Genomic DNA, 14,195 nt, shown 5'->3' on the forward strand with positions numbered 1-14,195 from the left:
GCACCAGAGGTTAATCTGCAGAGTTTGGGAGACTAAATTTTGTATGAGGTCCCTCCCGCTAGCCTGCTACCTTGTCCACAGATTTCTCTTTATTCCCTGGGTGCAAGAGGCGAAAACGGATGGCCTCCTTTACTGGGCTGACACGCACAACCTGCTGTTGACCGATTTGGTAGATGAAGGGGGAGATGGAAGGAAACAAAGACAACAACATGAGGACAGGGAGCGAGGATTGATAGAGGATAAGAGGAGAGCCATGACGTAAGATAAGAGTTCTTTGGAGAGCTGTATCCCCCCCCCCATTTCCTCTGTTTTGTTCCCCCATCACAATGAAATGGAAGGAATCCAAGCCTATTGAATCTGACAGCTAGTGGACACAATGTAATTTACACCATGTCTCTGCCTCTGTTTCTGAGTGACCCCTTTCACCCCACCCGCCCCAGCTCTCTTCTCCATGTCAACTATGATGGTAGGCATCTGTTTCTTCTGGCCCCGCTGCTACTCTAGCGCAGTGGTGGGCAATTACTTTTCCTGGGGGGGGGGGGGGGGGCACGTGAGAAACCCAGAATGTTGCCGGGTGCCAAACATATTTTTTTTCATGCCATAACCTCTAATTTTTCACTTGATTTAATTATAGAAAACATACTGTGCACTTGATTCCTTCAGCATTTATTGTATTGAAAATAACTCCCAACCATTCCCATCAACAGCGCCAGTGCCGAGGGAAGTTTCAGCCGTTCAGCGCTACCGGTGCAGTGGCCGTTCAGGTGTGATTCCCCCTCTGACCACATTGTGGGTTGCAATAGCAGAATGGCGCTGTTTGTCCAGTCGCCACGAGAAGAACGTCTCTGTATGTATGTATGTCGGCCCTTTGGTTTTCATGACAACTGCTCATCAGAACAACTTCACACTCGACGCTGCACTTCCTTGGGTCCTCGGCAACACACCCGCCAAGTGTGAAGTCGATCGGATGAACGGTTGTCGAGGAAATCGAAGGACAGACAGACACATAAGGTCAGACCATCCAGCCTCATTTTGCTGTGTTGAGCGGGACATGAACACTGACGAAGACAAAGTGGTTGGCAGGTTTAACACCATGAAGGAGCGGAGGATGAAGTTTTGAAAAGGGACTGTGATATTTACAAAGTTTGTTTACCTGTTCGGATTATTTTGTTCTATGGAGGGCGGTGGAACACACAAATGGACTACACTAAAGTACAGCAGGCTGAGCAGGGACAACTGATGAGTGAAAAATCCATATTTATTCATTATTAACTTAAATTTTGGTTATGAAGAAATCAATCAGAATTTGAGATTAATCTGTTGTTTAACTCCATGCTTACATCTCGGCGCTTGTCTGTGTCACTTACACCATGTGTAAGTGACTGTGATGCTGTAGACTGTCTACTTGTGTATTTGAATAGGCCTTGCAGTGATGTAGACCTTTGTGTCCATTTTATCTTTGAAAAGGCCTTGTAAAGAGTGAAGCTGAAGCTGTGTCTCAATTCAGCGGCCGCATCCTTCGAAGGATGCAAAGGCTACGAAGACTACCAAGGTTTGTCCTTCGTAGACCACGAAGGCCAGAATCGAGTGTTGTTAAATGAGACGGTCTGGTCTGCAGAGGATTTCCTGGCACGTCACTAGCTGTTCCCACCCTTACCCTTGCATAACAAAGCGCCGCTCCTGTTGCCTAGCAACCTTGACAGCTGCAGTTGACATTCAGCTAATTACGCAGCTGGGAATTCTCCGTAGACCACCGTCTCATTTAATGACACTTAGCTTAATGTTAGAAATGGCGCCAGAAAATGATATTTTATGTATTTTGTTTTACCATTAATTCAAATAAATGGAGATGCTTCACTGCTGGCGCTGGCGCGTGATGTATCTAATTATCCTCCACAGTTGGAGACGCCATTTTCTCGTTTTGGAAAAAAAATCCAAAAGGACCAAAATGCATTATGGGATAGGTTTGGCTGGGAAGGATCCATCCGTTGCATCATCCATATTCGTGAAGAGGAGGCCGTGTTATTTCTCAGCCGCATTTGAAGGAGCCTTCGGAATGGGACAGCCTGGGTGCATCGCTGTGACGTAATCGGTCTTAGAATGCAGCCTTCGAAGGATGCCGCTGCTGAATTGGGACACAGCTTATAGGCCTGCTTGGCTCAATAAATGAAAACATGTTTATGAATAGGATAGGATCGGATAGGATATATCAACTATTTTACAGTTGTGAATTTTAAAATGATTTTATCAGAAGGGCCCCTCGAGAATCCTTCGCCCCCTCCGAAACCAATTTGATCAAGTAACGATAACAATCGACAACTGTGATTTCACAAAGTGTGGCAACCAAAACTCTTGATGTTACGTTTGATCCCGGCCTTCCCTTTGACAAGCACGTTAAAGAAATCACCAAGGCTGCCTTTTATCACTTACGTAACACCGCTAAAATTGAGTCTTTCCTGTCCATGGCTGACGCAGAGACTAATACATGAACTGTATCATCCGGACTTCATTACTGTAATGTTCTGTTTCCAGATCTGCCACACTCTAGTACTAAAAGTCTTCAGATGGTTCAAAAAGCTGCCGCTAGAATCCTAACTAAAACTAGAAAATTTGACCACATCACACCAATTCTTGCCTCCCTTCATCTGTAAATTGACTGCATTTTACATAGTGCTTTTCTAGTCTACCGACCACTCAACGTGCTTTACAGTGTGTCTCACATTCACCCATTCACACACACATTCATACACTGATGGCGGAGGCTGCCATGCAAGGTGCCAACCTGCTCATTAGGAGCAGTTACGGGTTCAGTGTCTTGCTCAAGGACACCTCGACATGCTCTCCACAGGAGCCGGGGATCGAACCAGCGACCCTCCGATTACTAAATGACCAGCTGAGCCAAAGCCTATTAGCCTTCATATCAAAGAAAAAAAGATTGCAGCTATGAAATTGTGTTTTTACACGTATCTTACCATAATATGCTAGCAGTAGAGATATCTGTTCATAATTGTGTAGGGGAGATTGTCTGGCAATACCAGAACCATGATGGTGGGATACTCTATGACTGACCTGAGGCGACCTGCGTTTGCGCATCTGCACATTTGCGCATGAGCCTACTTGCACACAGGTGACCCGCGCTCGTCATTTGACCACAACTTTAGAATCATTGCGATGAAAAGCAAATACATTATTTTGTGTTTCTTTTTCATGCAAAGTTGGATGCATTGGAGACAATGTAGAAATTTGCTGCAATTTTAAAAACTGGATCCCTCAACAATGCTTTGTCGCACAATGAAACAACTAGCATCATCGGAAAGGGTAAATTCCGCTGATTATTTTTGATATGTGGTACATTGTGAAACGACAGGGACTTCGCTACTTATTCAACCGAGAAACAGGAGTGTGAAAATGGGTGAAGAAATCAGTAAAGATATGACTTTGCATAAGTTTGACATGTCTTCATAACGTGATGACTTTGGTATGTACAAATATGTAACTCGCTTCATTACAAAGCTCCAGTTCCCCTCTTTCTTGTAAGACGAGTTCGTGAATAATTCAAACGAGTAATGGGTGTGGAGATGGATGCAGAACTCTATACAGATTGTTACTATGATTGAATGTGATGTAAATTCAGAATTATTTTTCTCGCCAACACTTTGTTGCATAAACAAGCAACTAGAATTGATGGAAAGCCAAAGTCGTGCTGTTTCATTTAATGTGTGCCACAACTCGCTGCAATTAATACTTTGTGAGCAATTTAACTGAGAAGAGGGGATGTGAATTTGGATGCAAATTGCATCTGTTAAGCGTTAAAATTACAGTGGTTTGGGTTGGGAGTGGGGGGGGGGCACTGTGAGCGCTCACTTAGGGCCCCAAAATATTCAGAAACGGCCCTGCAGGTGACTCCACATTACACTTCCACCGACTGATCCCTATACACTCACACAACCTGACATGCCTCAGCAGCTGCTGCTATGACTTCCAGCCAATTTCAAACATCGCTCACATCACCGTCCACTGTGACAGGAAGAAGGCGTGCACAGTCATGACACACAAGCGTTTCAAAATAAAAGCCAATTTAGGTCATTTCATTCGTTTTTTATTTTAGCTTCATAGTAAGTAAAATGGTTTTGGTTTATCTTAACCCTCTTGGGCCAGGCAGAACCATCAATGCCCAGGTCTGCTCCAAGGTCAGCTTACGAAGGAAGCATGTTAACATGCAGAGCCACAACTAAGCACAAGCCGCCAGCATGACGCCACGCCAAATATCCCTTGTGACCCACCAGACTTCTTACAGTTCAAGAATGATTTGCCAGTATGCCACTATACAGGGCGCACCCAGTCTCTGATGTCTGCCGTTTAATGGGAAGAGGGTAAACCGTGTTAAGGGGTGATTTTACAGAACTTGTCATGGCGTCCAACACTGTTACTGAACTGTCGTCAACATGTCAACCTGTTGCCGGCATGTTATATGGCACAATATATTGTAACGATCACGAATGAGTAGACTCGCTAGCCCGTTGGCTAACAGGTCGGACCCTTTAGTCGACTGGCCTGTGGTGCGGGAGACCCGGGTTCGTGTCCCAGCTGCGGCGGTTCCCGGCTGCCCCCCGAATCCCATACCATATCATAAGCAAACAGCTGTTCTACCAATTCCTATTAGATGAGCTGAGCGTATATTATGCACCTTGACGTTGCATAATATATGGCTTGACATTGCATTACTGACTGATGAAGCGGTTGAGCTGTAATTGGCTGCCGTGAGACGTCTCTGGTCTTACCGGAGTCCTCGTCTGTCACAGAATGCAGACTGAGTTTGGCTTTCATCTCAGTGCTCAGCACACCTGTTTATAAGACGCAACAAAGATGCTGTCATGGGGTCTTGACTCGTAGTCATTATGCTCCACAGAGAACACATGGCACCGATTTATAGTGCCTCTCCGTACACCATCAATCTCTCCCTCTCTCCTCGACCCATCGCTAGCACATTATTTAGTCTGCGTTTGCATTCAAAAGACAGCATTTACGATTTACTTCTGCAACAGAATACACTCACCGGCCACTTTATTAGGCACACCTGTCCAACCGCTCGTTAACGCAAATTTCTAATCAGCCAATCACATGGCAGCAACTCAATGCATTTAGGCATGTAGACATGGTCAAGACGATCTGCTGCAGTTCAAACCGAGCATCAGAATGGGGAAGAAAGGTGATTTAAGTGACTTTGAACGTGGCATGGTTGTTGGTGCCAGACGGGCTGGTCTGAGTATTTCAGAAACTGCTGATCTACTGGGATTTTCATGCACAACCATCTCTAGGGTTTACAGAGAATGGTCCGAAAAAGAGAAAATATCCAGTGAGCGGCAGTTCTGTGGGCGAAAATGCCTTGTTGATGCCAGAGGTCAGAGGAGAATGGCCAGACTGGTTCGAGCTGATAGAAAGGCAACAGTAACTCAAATAACCACTCATTACAACCAAGGTATGCAGAAGAGCATCTCTGAACGCACAACACGTCGAACCTTGAGGCAGATGGGCTACAGCAGCAGAAGACCACACCGGGTGCCACTCCTGTCAGCTAGGAACAGGAAACTGAGGCTACAATTCGCACAGGCTCACCAAAATTGGACAATAGAAGATTGGAAAAACGTTGCCTGGTCTGATGAGTCTCGATTTCTGCTGCGACATTCGGATGGTAGGGTCAGAATTTGGCGTCAACAACATGAAAGCATGGATCCATCCTGCCTTGTATCAACGGTTCAGGCTGGTGGTGGTGGTGTAATGGTGTGGGGGATATTTTCTTGGCACAATTTGGGCCCTTAGTACCAATTGAGCATCGTGTCAACGCCACAGCCTACCTGAGTATTGTTGCTGACCATGTCCATCCCTTTATGACCACAGTGTTCCCATCTTCTGATGGCTACTTCCAGCAGGATAACGCGCCATGTCATAAAGCTCGAATCATCTCAGACTGGTTTCTTGAACATGACAATGAGTTCACTGTACTCAAATGGCCTCCACAGTCACCAGATCTCAATCCAATAGAGCACCTTTGGGATGTGGTGGACCGGGAGATTCGCATCATGGATGTGCAGCCGACAAATCTGCAGCAACTGCGTGATGCTATCATGTCAATATGGACCAAACTCTCTGAGGAATGTTTCCAGTACCTTGTTGAATCTATGCCACAAAGGATTAAGGCAGTTCTGAAGGCAAAAGGGGGTCCAACCCGGTACTAGCAAGGTGTACCCAATAAAGTGGCCAGTGAGTGTAAGTCTGCACTTGGTGCAAAGTTCACGTTTCCATTTGCAGAGTGTTGAACAGACAGATCATGCTGCTTGTATGTTCCTTTGTGACAGCTCATTAAATAAAATCCTCTATTTTAATGGGCTCGTATGGTTTAGCAAACTGTGCTTAATGGAGGATAAAAATAGTACAACACACACACACACACACACACACACACACACACACACACACACACTCTTCCTTTGTGCTTTTTTGTTGGTTTTTTTTCCCCATCGGCTGCCACTAGTTCTTGTGATGAGGATCCTGCGGTGGTCTGTGCACAGTAACAGTGACTCCAGTACAAACCAGTCTCTCACCAGTGGGACAGAAAGACAAGTGGTACAGAGTGATGCTCACACACCCATTGTCACGGCATGCCCTCCTTTTCCCTCTCTCTCTCTCTCTCTCTCTCTCTCTCTCTCTCTCTCTCTCTCTCTCTCTCTCTCCCCCTCTCTCTCTCTCTCTCTCTTTCTCACTCGGTGGGTGATATTGGAGGCTAATTGCCATGTGGACTAATTATCTGACTGCAGCAGGCTCCCGTCTCTCACCCACCCAGGTCACGTGGGTGCTCTAATGCCGTTTCTCATTCTGACGGGGCTCCCCAGCGGCTGAGCTTCCTGTCACACGGTCACGCCGAGCAGGAGGCGGCAGCGGCTGCTCCCCACGTCCCCATCCCCCTCTCGCAGTTCCCGCCTCGCGTTTCACTCTCCACGACTTTCTGCCCTCTGTCCTCGCTCCAGTCCCCCCCCCCAGTTCCCTTTGCCCCCTCACCCTCTGAATTCTGCGCTGTGTCCCTCTCCCAGCCTCATCTTCTGTGGTTTAGCTGTTGTTGTCATCGCAGCGGTCACTGTAGCTGATGGAAAATTTTGCTTGACGGCCCCAAATTGACAGGAGGGGGGGGGGGGCGGGAGGCTCACACGAGAGCCTACCACCCAAATCCACCGTATCTACCCCGTGCTAAGAATAGGCCTGCCTCTGAATCGGTTTAACACGGCTTGTTTGTGGAGGGGATGGGGCGCAGAGAGGCAATTCAAGCGAAAAACCCTACGCGGCCAAACTAGGGTGTTGAGTGGCAGCTTCTCATTTGCTCACCGCGCCGGCCTTGTGCCACACCGAAAGCTACTGACCGGTCTGTTCTGAAACCCCCCCCCCCAAAAAACAGCACTATTAAAACACGTAAAACGTGATACAGATCGCCTGGTTGGCACCGACACCTTATAAATCACGCAGTAAGTCAAAGGATAACGGACGACTCAAATCCTCACGCACCCACGGTGGAGTGAAATACCCAGAAAATCAACAACAACAAAAGCAGTTCTGTATAAAAGCAAAGGAGAAGACACTTGTCTCATATCGCTTTTAAACGTGTTTACTGGAGCACGCCACTGGTATGTGTCAGCCCGTGGCGGTCTCCAGGCTGGGGAAGACTGAGGCGATGCAACCCCATAGAGACGGTTAATAATGGATCCCCTCCTTTGGTTTTCACCGGACTTGGTGGATCGAAGGCCTGTGGCTGTGTGCTCAGCCTGATTAGAAGAAGAAAAACCCGTATTGGATATAAACGTTCATGTGAGGCAGCAGACAGAGACACTGCTGTGACCGTCCCCCCCTGTCCCCCCCCCGTCTCTCCTCATTAAGCCTCATATTAGATTCACCTCTGACCAAACCCTGCAAACCCCACAGCCTCGCCGCTAGACAGGCCTCGCTCGTTTACACACACACACACGCGCACACACACGTTTCCAGACACTCTGTAAGAGAAGAAAAAAGGGGAAGCAGATGGGTGAATCTCAGAAAAGAAGAGCGCGAGACAGACAGACAGATAGAGAGAGCGAGAGAAGAGAGACAGATAGACAGACAGAGAGACAGACAGAGAGCGAGAGAGGAAACAGACAGATAGAGACAGACACAGACAGACAGAGCGAGAGAGGAGGGACAGACAGACAGATAGAGAGACAGACAGAGAGCGAGAGAGGAAACAGACAGATAGAGAGAGGAGAGACCGACAGACAGAGAGCGAGAGAGGAGGGAGAGACAGACAGAGAGTGAGAGCGAGAGGAAAGACAGACAGACAGACAGAGATAGAGACAGACAGAGAGGAGAGACAGATAGACAGAGATAGAGGCAGACAGATAGAGAGAGAGACAGAGAGAAACAGAGGGAGAGAGACAGAGAGAAACAGAGGGAGAGAGACAGAGAGAAACAGAGGGAGAGAAACAGAGGGAGAGAGACAGAGAGAAACAGAGGGAGAGAGACAGAGAGAAACAGAGGGAGAGAGACAGAGAGAGCGAGACTAAAGGACTGAAAGGCCGGTGAGCAGAGAGCTGAGTTTGGGGGAGAGCATACTGGCGGAGGGTTTTTATCATTGTACATCATAATATAATAACATAATAGGCAACACAGATCGTTTTTATAAGCCCTTATTTATAGAATCGGTTTCATATCTCCTGAGAAGATGCATGAAACGATTTCTTCGCCAGTATTACACAAATGTTTCAAAGGTCAGTCTTTCTGTGCCACAAACTGGATTGACAGTGTCCTTCCATTTCAGCCGAGGGGGGGGGGGGGTCTTGAAGCACTCTCAGTAACCTTGCCCAAGTTATTTCCAGCTCCTAACAGGATCCTCATGAGTTATTTTTCTTGGACCACAAATTGGCCAAGAAATCTCCCCCCCGATAAGGAAAGGAACGATCAATCTCCATTCCGGTCAGGACTGTTGTCGAGACTTCCTACCGCCGGGACTGAATTTATAGCAGCCCGAGCAGCTGATGTAACGCACACAGCTGATGTAAATGTGCTCAGATGTTGGACCCCACCCCCACCCCCCACCCACTGCCCCCCCCAAACACACACAGTGTATATATATATATATAGCACACATGACTAACCACCCAGAGTCCTAACACCCATTGCATAAAATGGCTGTGCAACGGTATATATACCCCCCCCCCCGGACCCACACTGTTGCAGGTGAACAGTGGCTGGCGTGGGCCTTCGTTTCCTGCTCCTTGCTCCTTGGCTCTTCGGCAGCCGCGGTGCAACATGGCCGGGGCGATGCCGCCGAGAGCCGTGGGCTGAAGAGCAGCAAAACAAATTCGCTCTTACGTAAGCGGCTCCGCTGCTGAATTACTCACCGGGCTGGGCAGCCGGGGAAGAAAAAAAACACAAGAGGAAAAACCAGGTTACAGCTCGAAGATGCATTTATCGGTCGGCCCGGTCCCACACCAAGGGCACTGAACACTGAGGTGACACCGGGTGTTTACCAGGAGATGGCTGCTTTGCAGGTGACTGTGTGGACGGATGGAAAGACAACCGGAAACACCTGTGCAGTTGGAGAGACAAAAATCATAGCCACCGTTTTTATAATAAGCCACCCTATTCGAAAAGAACCCCCCTCTTGTCTGCCCAGCTGTCGGACGGCATCATGTCTCTGCCGTGCACCTCGGGGGAAACACATCCTGCTTCCTCCAGGGTCCCTATTCAAATCCTGAATGATGATAACGACAGTTGTCTGCAAAGAAGGGATGCAGGTATGCAGGAAATTGGCTTCTTTACGTTCCCAAGGCTACTGTTAACATCGAGCATCATCTGCGACAGACGCCCGGGCAGATACGATCACCACCACCCCACCCCCGCAACCGTTGGGGCATCACAGATTGGATTTCTGATAGCAACTGAGATGAATATCAGCCAGCCTTCCATGAAAGGATGAGCTGCATTATCATTTTGAGAGGTGCGACCTTGTAGGAAATGTGCAACTACAGGCTACTGGGGGATTATTTCAACAATGAGCCGAATATGACGCAATAACTCGTGCGCTGAGCCTAAACCGAGGCTCCAAATGTAGACACGATACTGGACCAACACGTGTCCCGATATACAGTGTCCTACAGTATCAGCGGTGAGCATAGAGGACCAATGTCGGGCAATGTTGGCGTGAATCCGCAGGTCCACTTCCCAGACAGCATCACGTACTGTAGCTGGGTTAACTGTGTGATGGCTGGCGTGTCACCCCCCCCCCCTTTAGCTAATGTTTTTTGCTGAGTAAGGACCACGACACCTTGGAAAGGCTCAACACACGGGGGCGTCCGGGTGGCGTGGCGGTCTATTCTGTTGTCTAACAACACGGGGACTGCCGGTTCGAAGCCCCGTGTTACCTCCGGCTTGGTCGGGCGTCCCTACAGACACAATTGGCCGTGTCTGTGGGTGGGAAGCCGGATGTGGGTATGTGTCCCTGGTCGCTGCACTAGCGCCTCCTCTGGGCGTTTGGGGTGCCAGTTCAGGGGGGAGGGGGAATAGCGTGATCCTTCCACACGCTACGTCCCCTTGGCGAAACTCCTCACTGTCAGGTGAAAAGAAGCGGCTGGCGACTCCACATGTATCGGAGGAGGTATGTGGTAGTCTGCAGCCCCCCCCCCACCACCGGATCGGCAGAGGGGGTGGAGCAGCGACCGGGACGGCTCGGAAGAGTGGGGTAATTAGCCGGATACAATTGTTGAGAAGGGAGAACCCCCCCCCCAAAAAAAGACTGAACACACTTAATACAGCTATGCCAATGTTCACTAAGGCCTGCACGACATGTACCTTCACAACTGAGCACACAAGCACACAAGCTGACGTCCAGTAAATTCATCTCCCCTTGCTGCTCTACACGGCGCAAGGCTCAAAACAGCCGACTCAACAGAACGGAAACCAGATTGTATCAAACCAAATCCTGTAATGTTTCTTCATTTAGTCACAACCCAATAAATCAAGCTTACGCTATACATCACCTCGCATGACACCTCGATAACGCTCAGGAGTTCATTTGCCGCCACTCTGAAAGCCAAGTCAATACTGAACAAAACCGCTTAGCCTGCCTTCATCTGCAGGACTTTTTTTTACTATAGAAGTCTGGCGGCACGGTACCCAGTGGTTATCACCGTCGCCTCACAGCAAGAAGGTCCTGGGTTCGAACCCCGGGGTTGTCCAACCTTGGGGGGGGTCGTCGTCCCGTGTGGAGTTTGCATGTTCTCCCCGTGTCTGCGGTGGGTTTTCTCCGGGTGCTCCGGTTTCCCCCGCCATCAAAAACACATGCGTGTTAGGGTTGATACTCCTGTCTTGTCCCTGACCGAAGCGATGGGAAGAAGAACTGGAGTTGGTCCCCGGGGGCTGCACGGCGGCTGCCCACTGCTCCTAGCTACACTGCTAGGATGGGTTAAATGCAGAGAAAGAATTGCCCCACGGGGATCAATAATAAAGTAGTAATAAAAAAAAGTAGTAATTTTGTAATGGTGATTCATTCTGTTCACTGGTACCTCCACTGTTCATTCACTGTTCAAGACCTCCGCTGTTCATTCTGACTCTTCAGCTGTTATTACTGGCGTGAAAAGTGCTCGCACTTCAGCAAAACGCCATTTTCAAGATCACATCAGACAAGAATGGGAGAATATTTACCTCTGGATCTTCACAGTATACCTGCTGCCCTTTTTGTCTTGTGTGAAAATACTACTCCGTACCCAAAATGATGGCGAGCAGAGACGTTCCCGTGGCCTTCACCGTAGATAGCAACCCGACATGTCCTCACACTTAACGCTGTGACTCCGGTATCATCTGAAAGTCATGGCTGGGATACAACAAGAGCATGAAGAAGATTTTTCAAACCTTGCAAATACATATAAATTCAGTGTGTTAAAATCACAGGCCACACGTCCTGGTGCCCCCCGCTGTCTGCTGCCAGACACACCGTGGAGGTTCTTGGAGAGCTCAGGGTAATCTGGGATGCAGCCATCGAAAGAAAACTGTGTCAGGAGTTGACGGTGGAGTGAAAAGGCCATTATTATGGGGGGTTTAAGAGTCCTTTGTTGTTTCAATGCTTTGTTTGGGGGGCTTCTGTTGGGCTGTGAGGCGGACTGAGATGTACGGCACGGGAAGCAAATATGAGGCTGTTAGAAAAGTGAAGTGTACATGTAAAGCCTCAGGCGTGTGTGTGCGATCATGCTAGCCTTCATGTATGTATGGAAGCTGTGACATCATCCTCTCTCTCTCTCTCTCCCTCTCTGCAGGTCCCTGCACAGTGTAATAGGGTTTGACAAGATGTTCCTCCTCTGAATGCCTAACATAGGGGACACTGAATCTTTCATGCTCCCTCCTGCTGTCCCTCCACCTCAAGGCATCTTCTCAGCTCAAGGTACACTGTTTTGGTCAAAAAAGAAAATACTACTCATGCTCTGACTTTACCACTGACACATACAGCTTCTTGTGTACCAACACTGATCAATCACACTGTTGACTCCCAGGATGCAACCCATATTTGTTGACAAAAACCGGGGAGAACATCTCTCATCATCATCAGCCGCTTCTCCGGGAGAACAACCGGGGAGATAATTGGCTCATAGATACAACACGGCTCAGAGGTTATCAAAGAAAGTTGTCCTCCTTACCCACAGACATGTACCTTTGTTATCACCTGGCTAGCACAGACTGCAAAGGTGTATATCGATATATTGAAGTGTATTTAATTTGACTTCACTCACCAAGTCCTTGGACGTGCCCAGCCTCTTAAGCCCGTCCAGGGGCAGAAGGTCAGCCGAGTCCTTGTGTGTAAACTGGGTGGCCTGCTTCAGACGCCGCTGCTGGTGCAGGATGGCTTTGTCTTGGATGGCTAGCTCACCTTTCTTAGCCTCGCTCATGGTCTCGGACTCGGGTTGTAGCAGTTTGGAAGTGCTGTGTACACTTGTCTAGTCTAGTGGGGGAACCGCACGCTGGCACTCGTAGCTCCCGGCAAATTAACAGCATAAGCCGGAGCACAGCAGACGACTGAGTGGATCTCTGCGTGCTCACTCACGTCCGTGAGGAAAAGGCAGCAGTGCAGCTCGGATGCCCAAAAGGGCAGGTGAAGAGGGTTGAAGGTGGAAAACGACAGAGTCTCCAGCCTAGTCTAGTGTAGTCTGCTGTATTGGTCCTGTTTTATGTCCTTGAAAAACAGCACAGATCTACAGCCCCTGTGCAATCACAAATTCCTCTTCTGTCACCTTGTTGTAATGGGGGTGTCCTTCAGCTGGAGGTTGTTGTGCTGTTGTAGTCCTTGGCATGTATTGGTGGTGGTAGCTAATGTGCTGGCATCACTTCCAGTAGGATGCTGATGTTCCTCTTATGTAGACATGCATCCCCTCAGAATGTCAGGCTCAGCCAGGCAGGGCTGTTTGAGACAGCCAGGGTGTATGTGTGACTGTATGTGTGTGTGCATATATGAGTGTTTCTCCCCTCCCCTTAGTGCATTCTGTCCTTGTAGCTCTCTCTCTCTCTCTCTCGCGCCCCCTCTCTCTCGCTCCCTCTCTCGCTCTCTCTATCTTACTTACGTCTCTGCTTTCAGGAGGAGCATATACCCTCCCCTCAAGCCCTCTTTTTTTCCCCCGTTTGACTAAACAGACACACTCACCTCTTTTCACAGCGCATGTGTCACCCACATTTCCTCTCTAGGCGCTCCACAGAGAGGGGAAACGATCAGAGAACTGTTCCCCTTCATACCGAGGCAGGTTTAGTGAGCAATGTCCAAATACCCTAGATATTATGTTGCCGAACACTTACGTTGTTTATCACTTAGCTCCGTGTTAATGATGAGATAGAGGAAATGTTATGTATCCTATATATGCTCCTCCTCCTCCTACAGCCTGCACACATGCAGCCTGCACACATGCAACACATTTTAAGCGTTCCCCTGCAGAGTTGATGTTGAATGGGATATTGCTGTACCCAGGCTTGTCACTTTACAGTATGCCTTGTTAGTGCCTCCTAATGCAGTTTACCCTTTGGGTCCCTTGCAACTACGGTGGCCCTGCAGGGACCATGCGCCGATTTGGCATGTGAGGATTGCTCTGATCATCACTTACACATACTGTCTATGGAACCCATCTTGTCTTCTTTCCATT

General features: G+C 48.6%; 1 protein-coding gene across 1 annotated transcript in view; it reads right to left on the minus strand.

Annotated features, from left to right (window-relative positions):
• Window positions 1–12,956, minus strand: part of nrip2 (nuclear receptor interacting protein 2) — a 33,067-nt gene extending 20,111 nt beyond the window's left edge. The window contains exon 1 of the mRNA XM_056276282.1: window positions 12,801–12,956. Coding sequence (XP_056132257.1) covers window positions 12,801–12,956 — 156 coding nt within the window. The remainder of the gene's footprint in view (window positions 1–12,800) is intronic.
• Between the last annotated feature and the right edge of the window lie 1,239 nt (window positions 12,957–14,195).

Source organism: Lampris incognitus, chromosome 3, assembly GCF_029633865.1.
Source record: "Lampris incognitus isolate fLamInc1 chromosome 3, fLamInc1.hap2, whole genome shotgun sequence".
In the NCBI taxonomy this organism is placed as follows: Eukaryota; Metazoa; Chordata; class Actinopteri; order Lampriformes; family Lampridae; genus Lampris; species Lampris incognitus.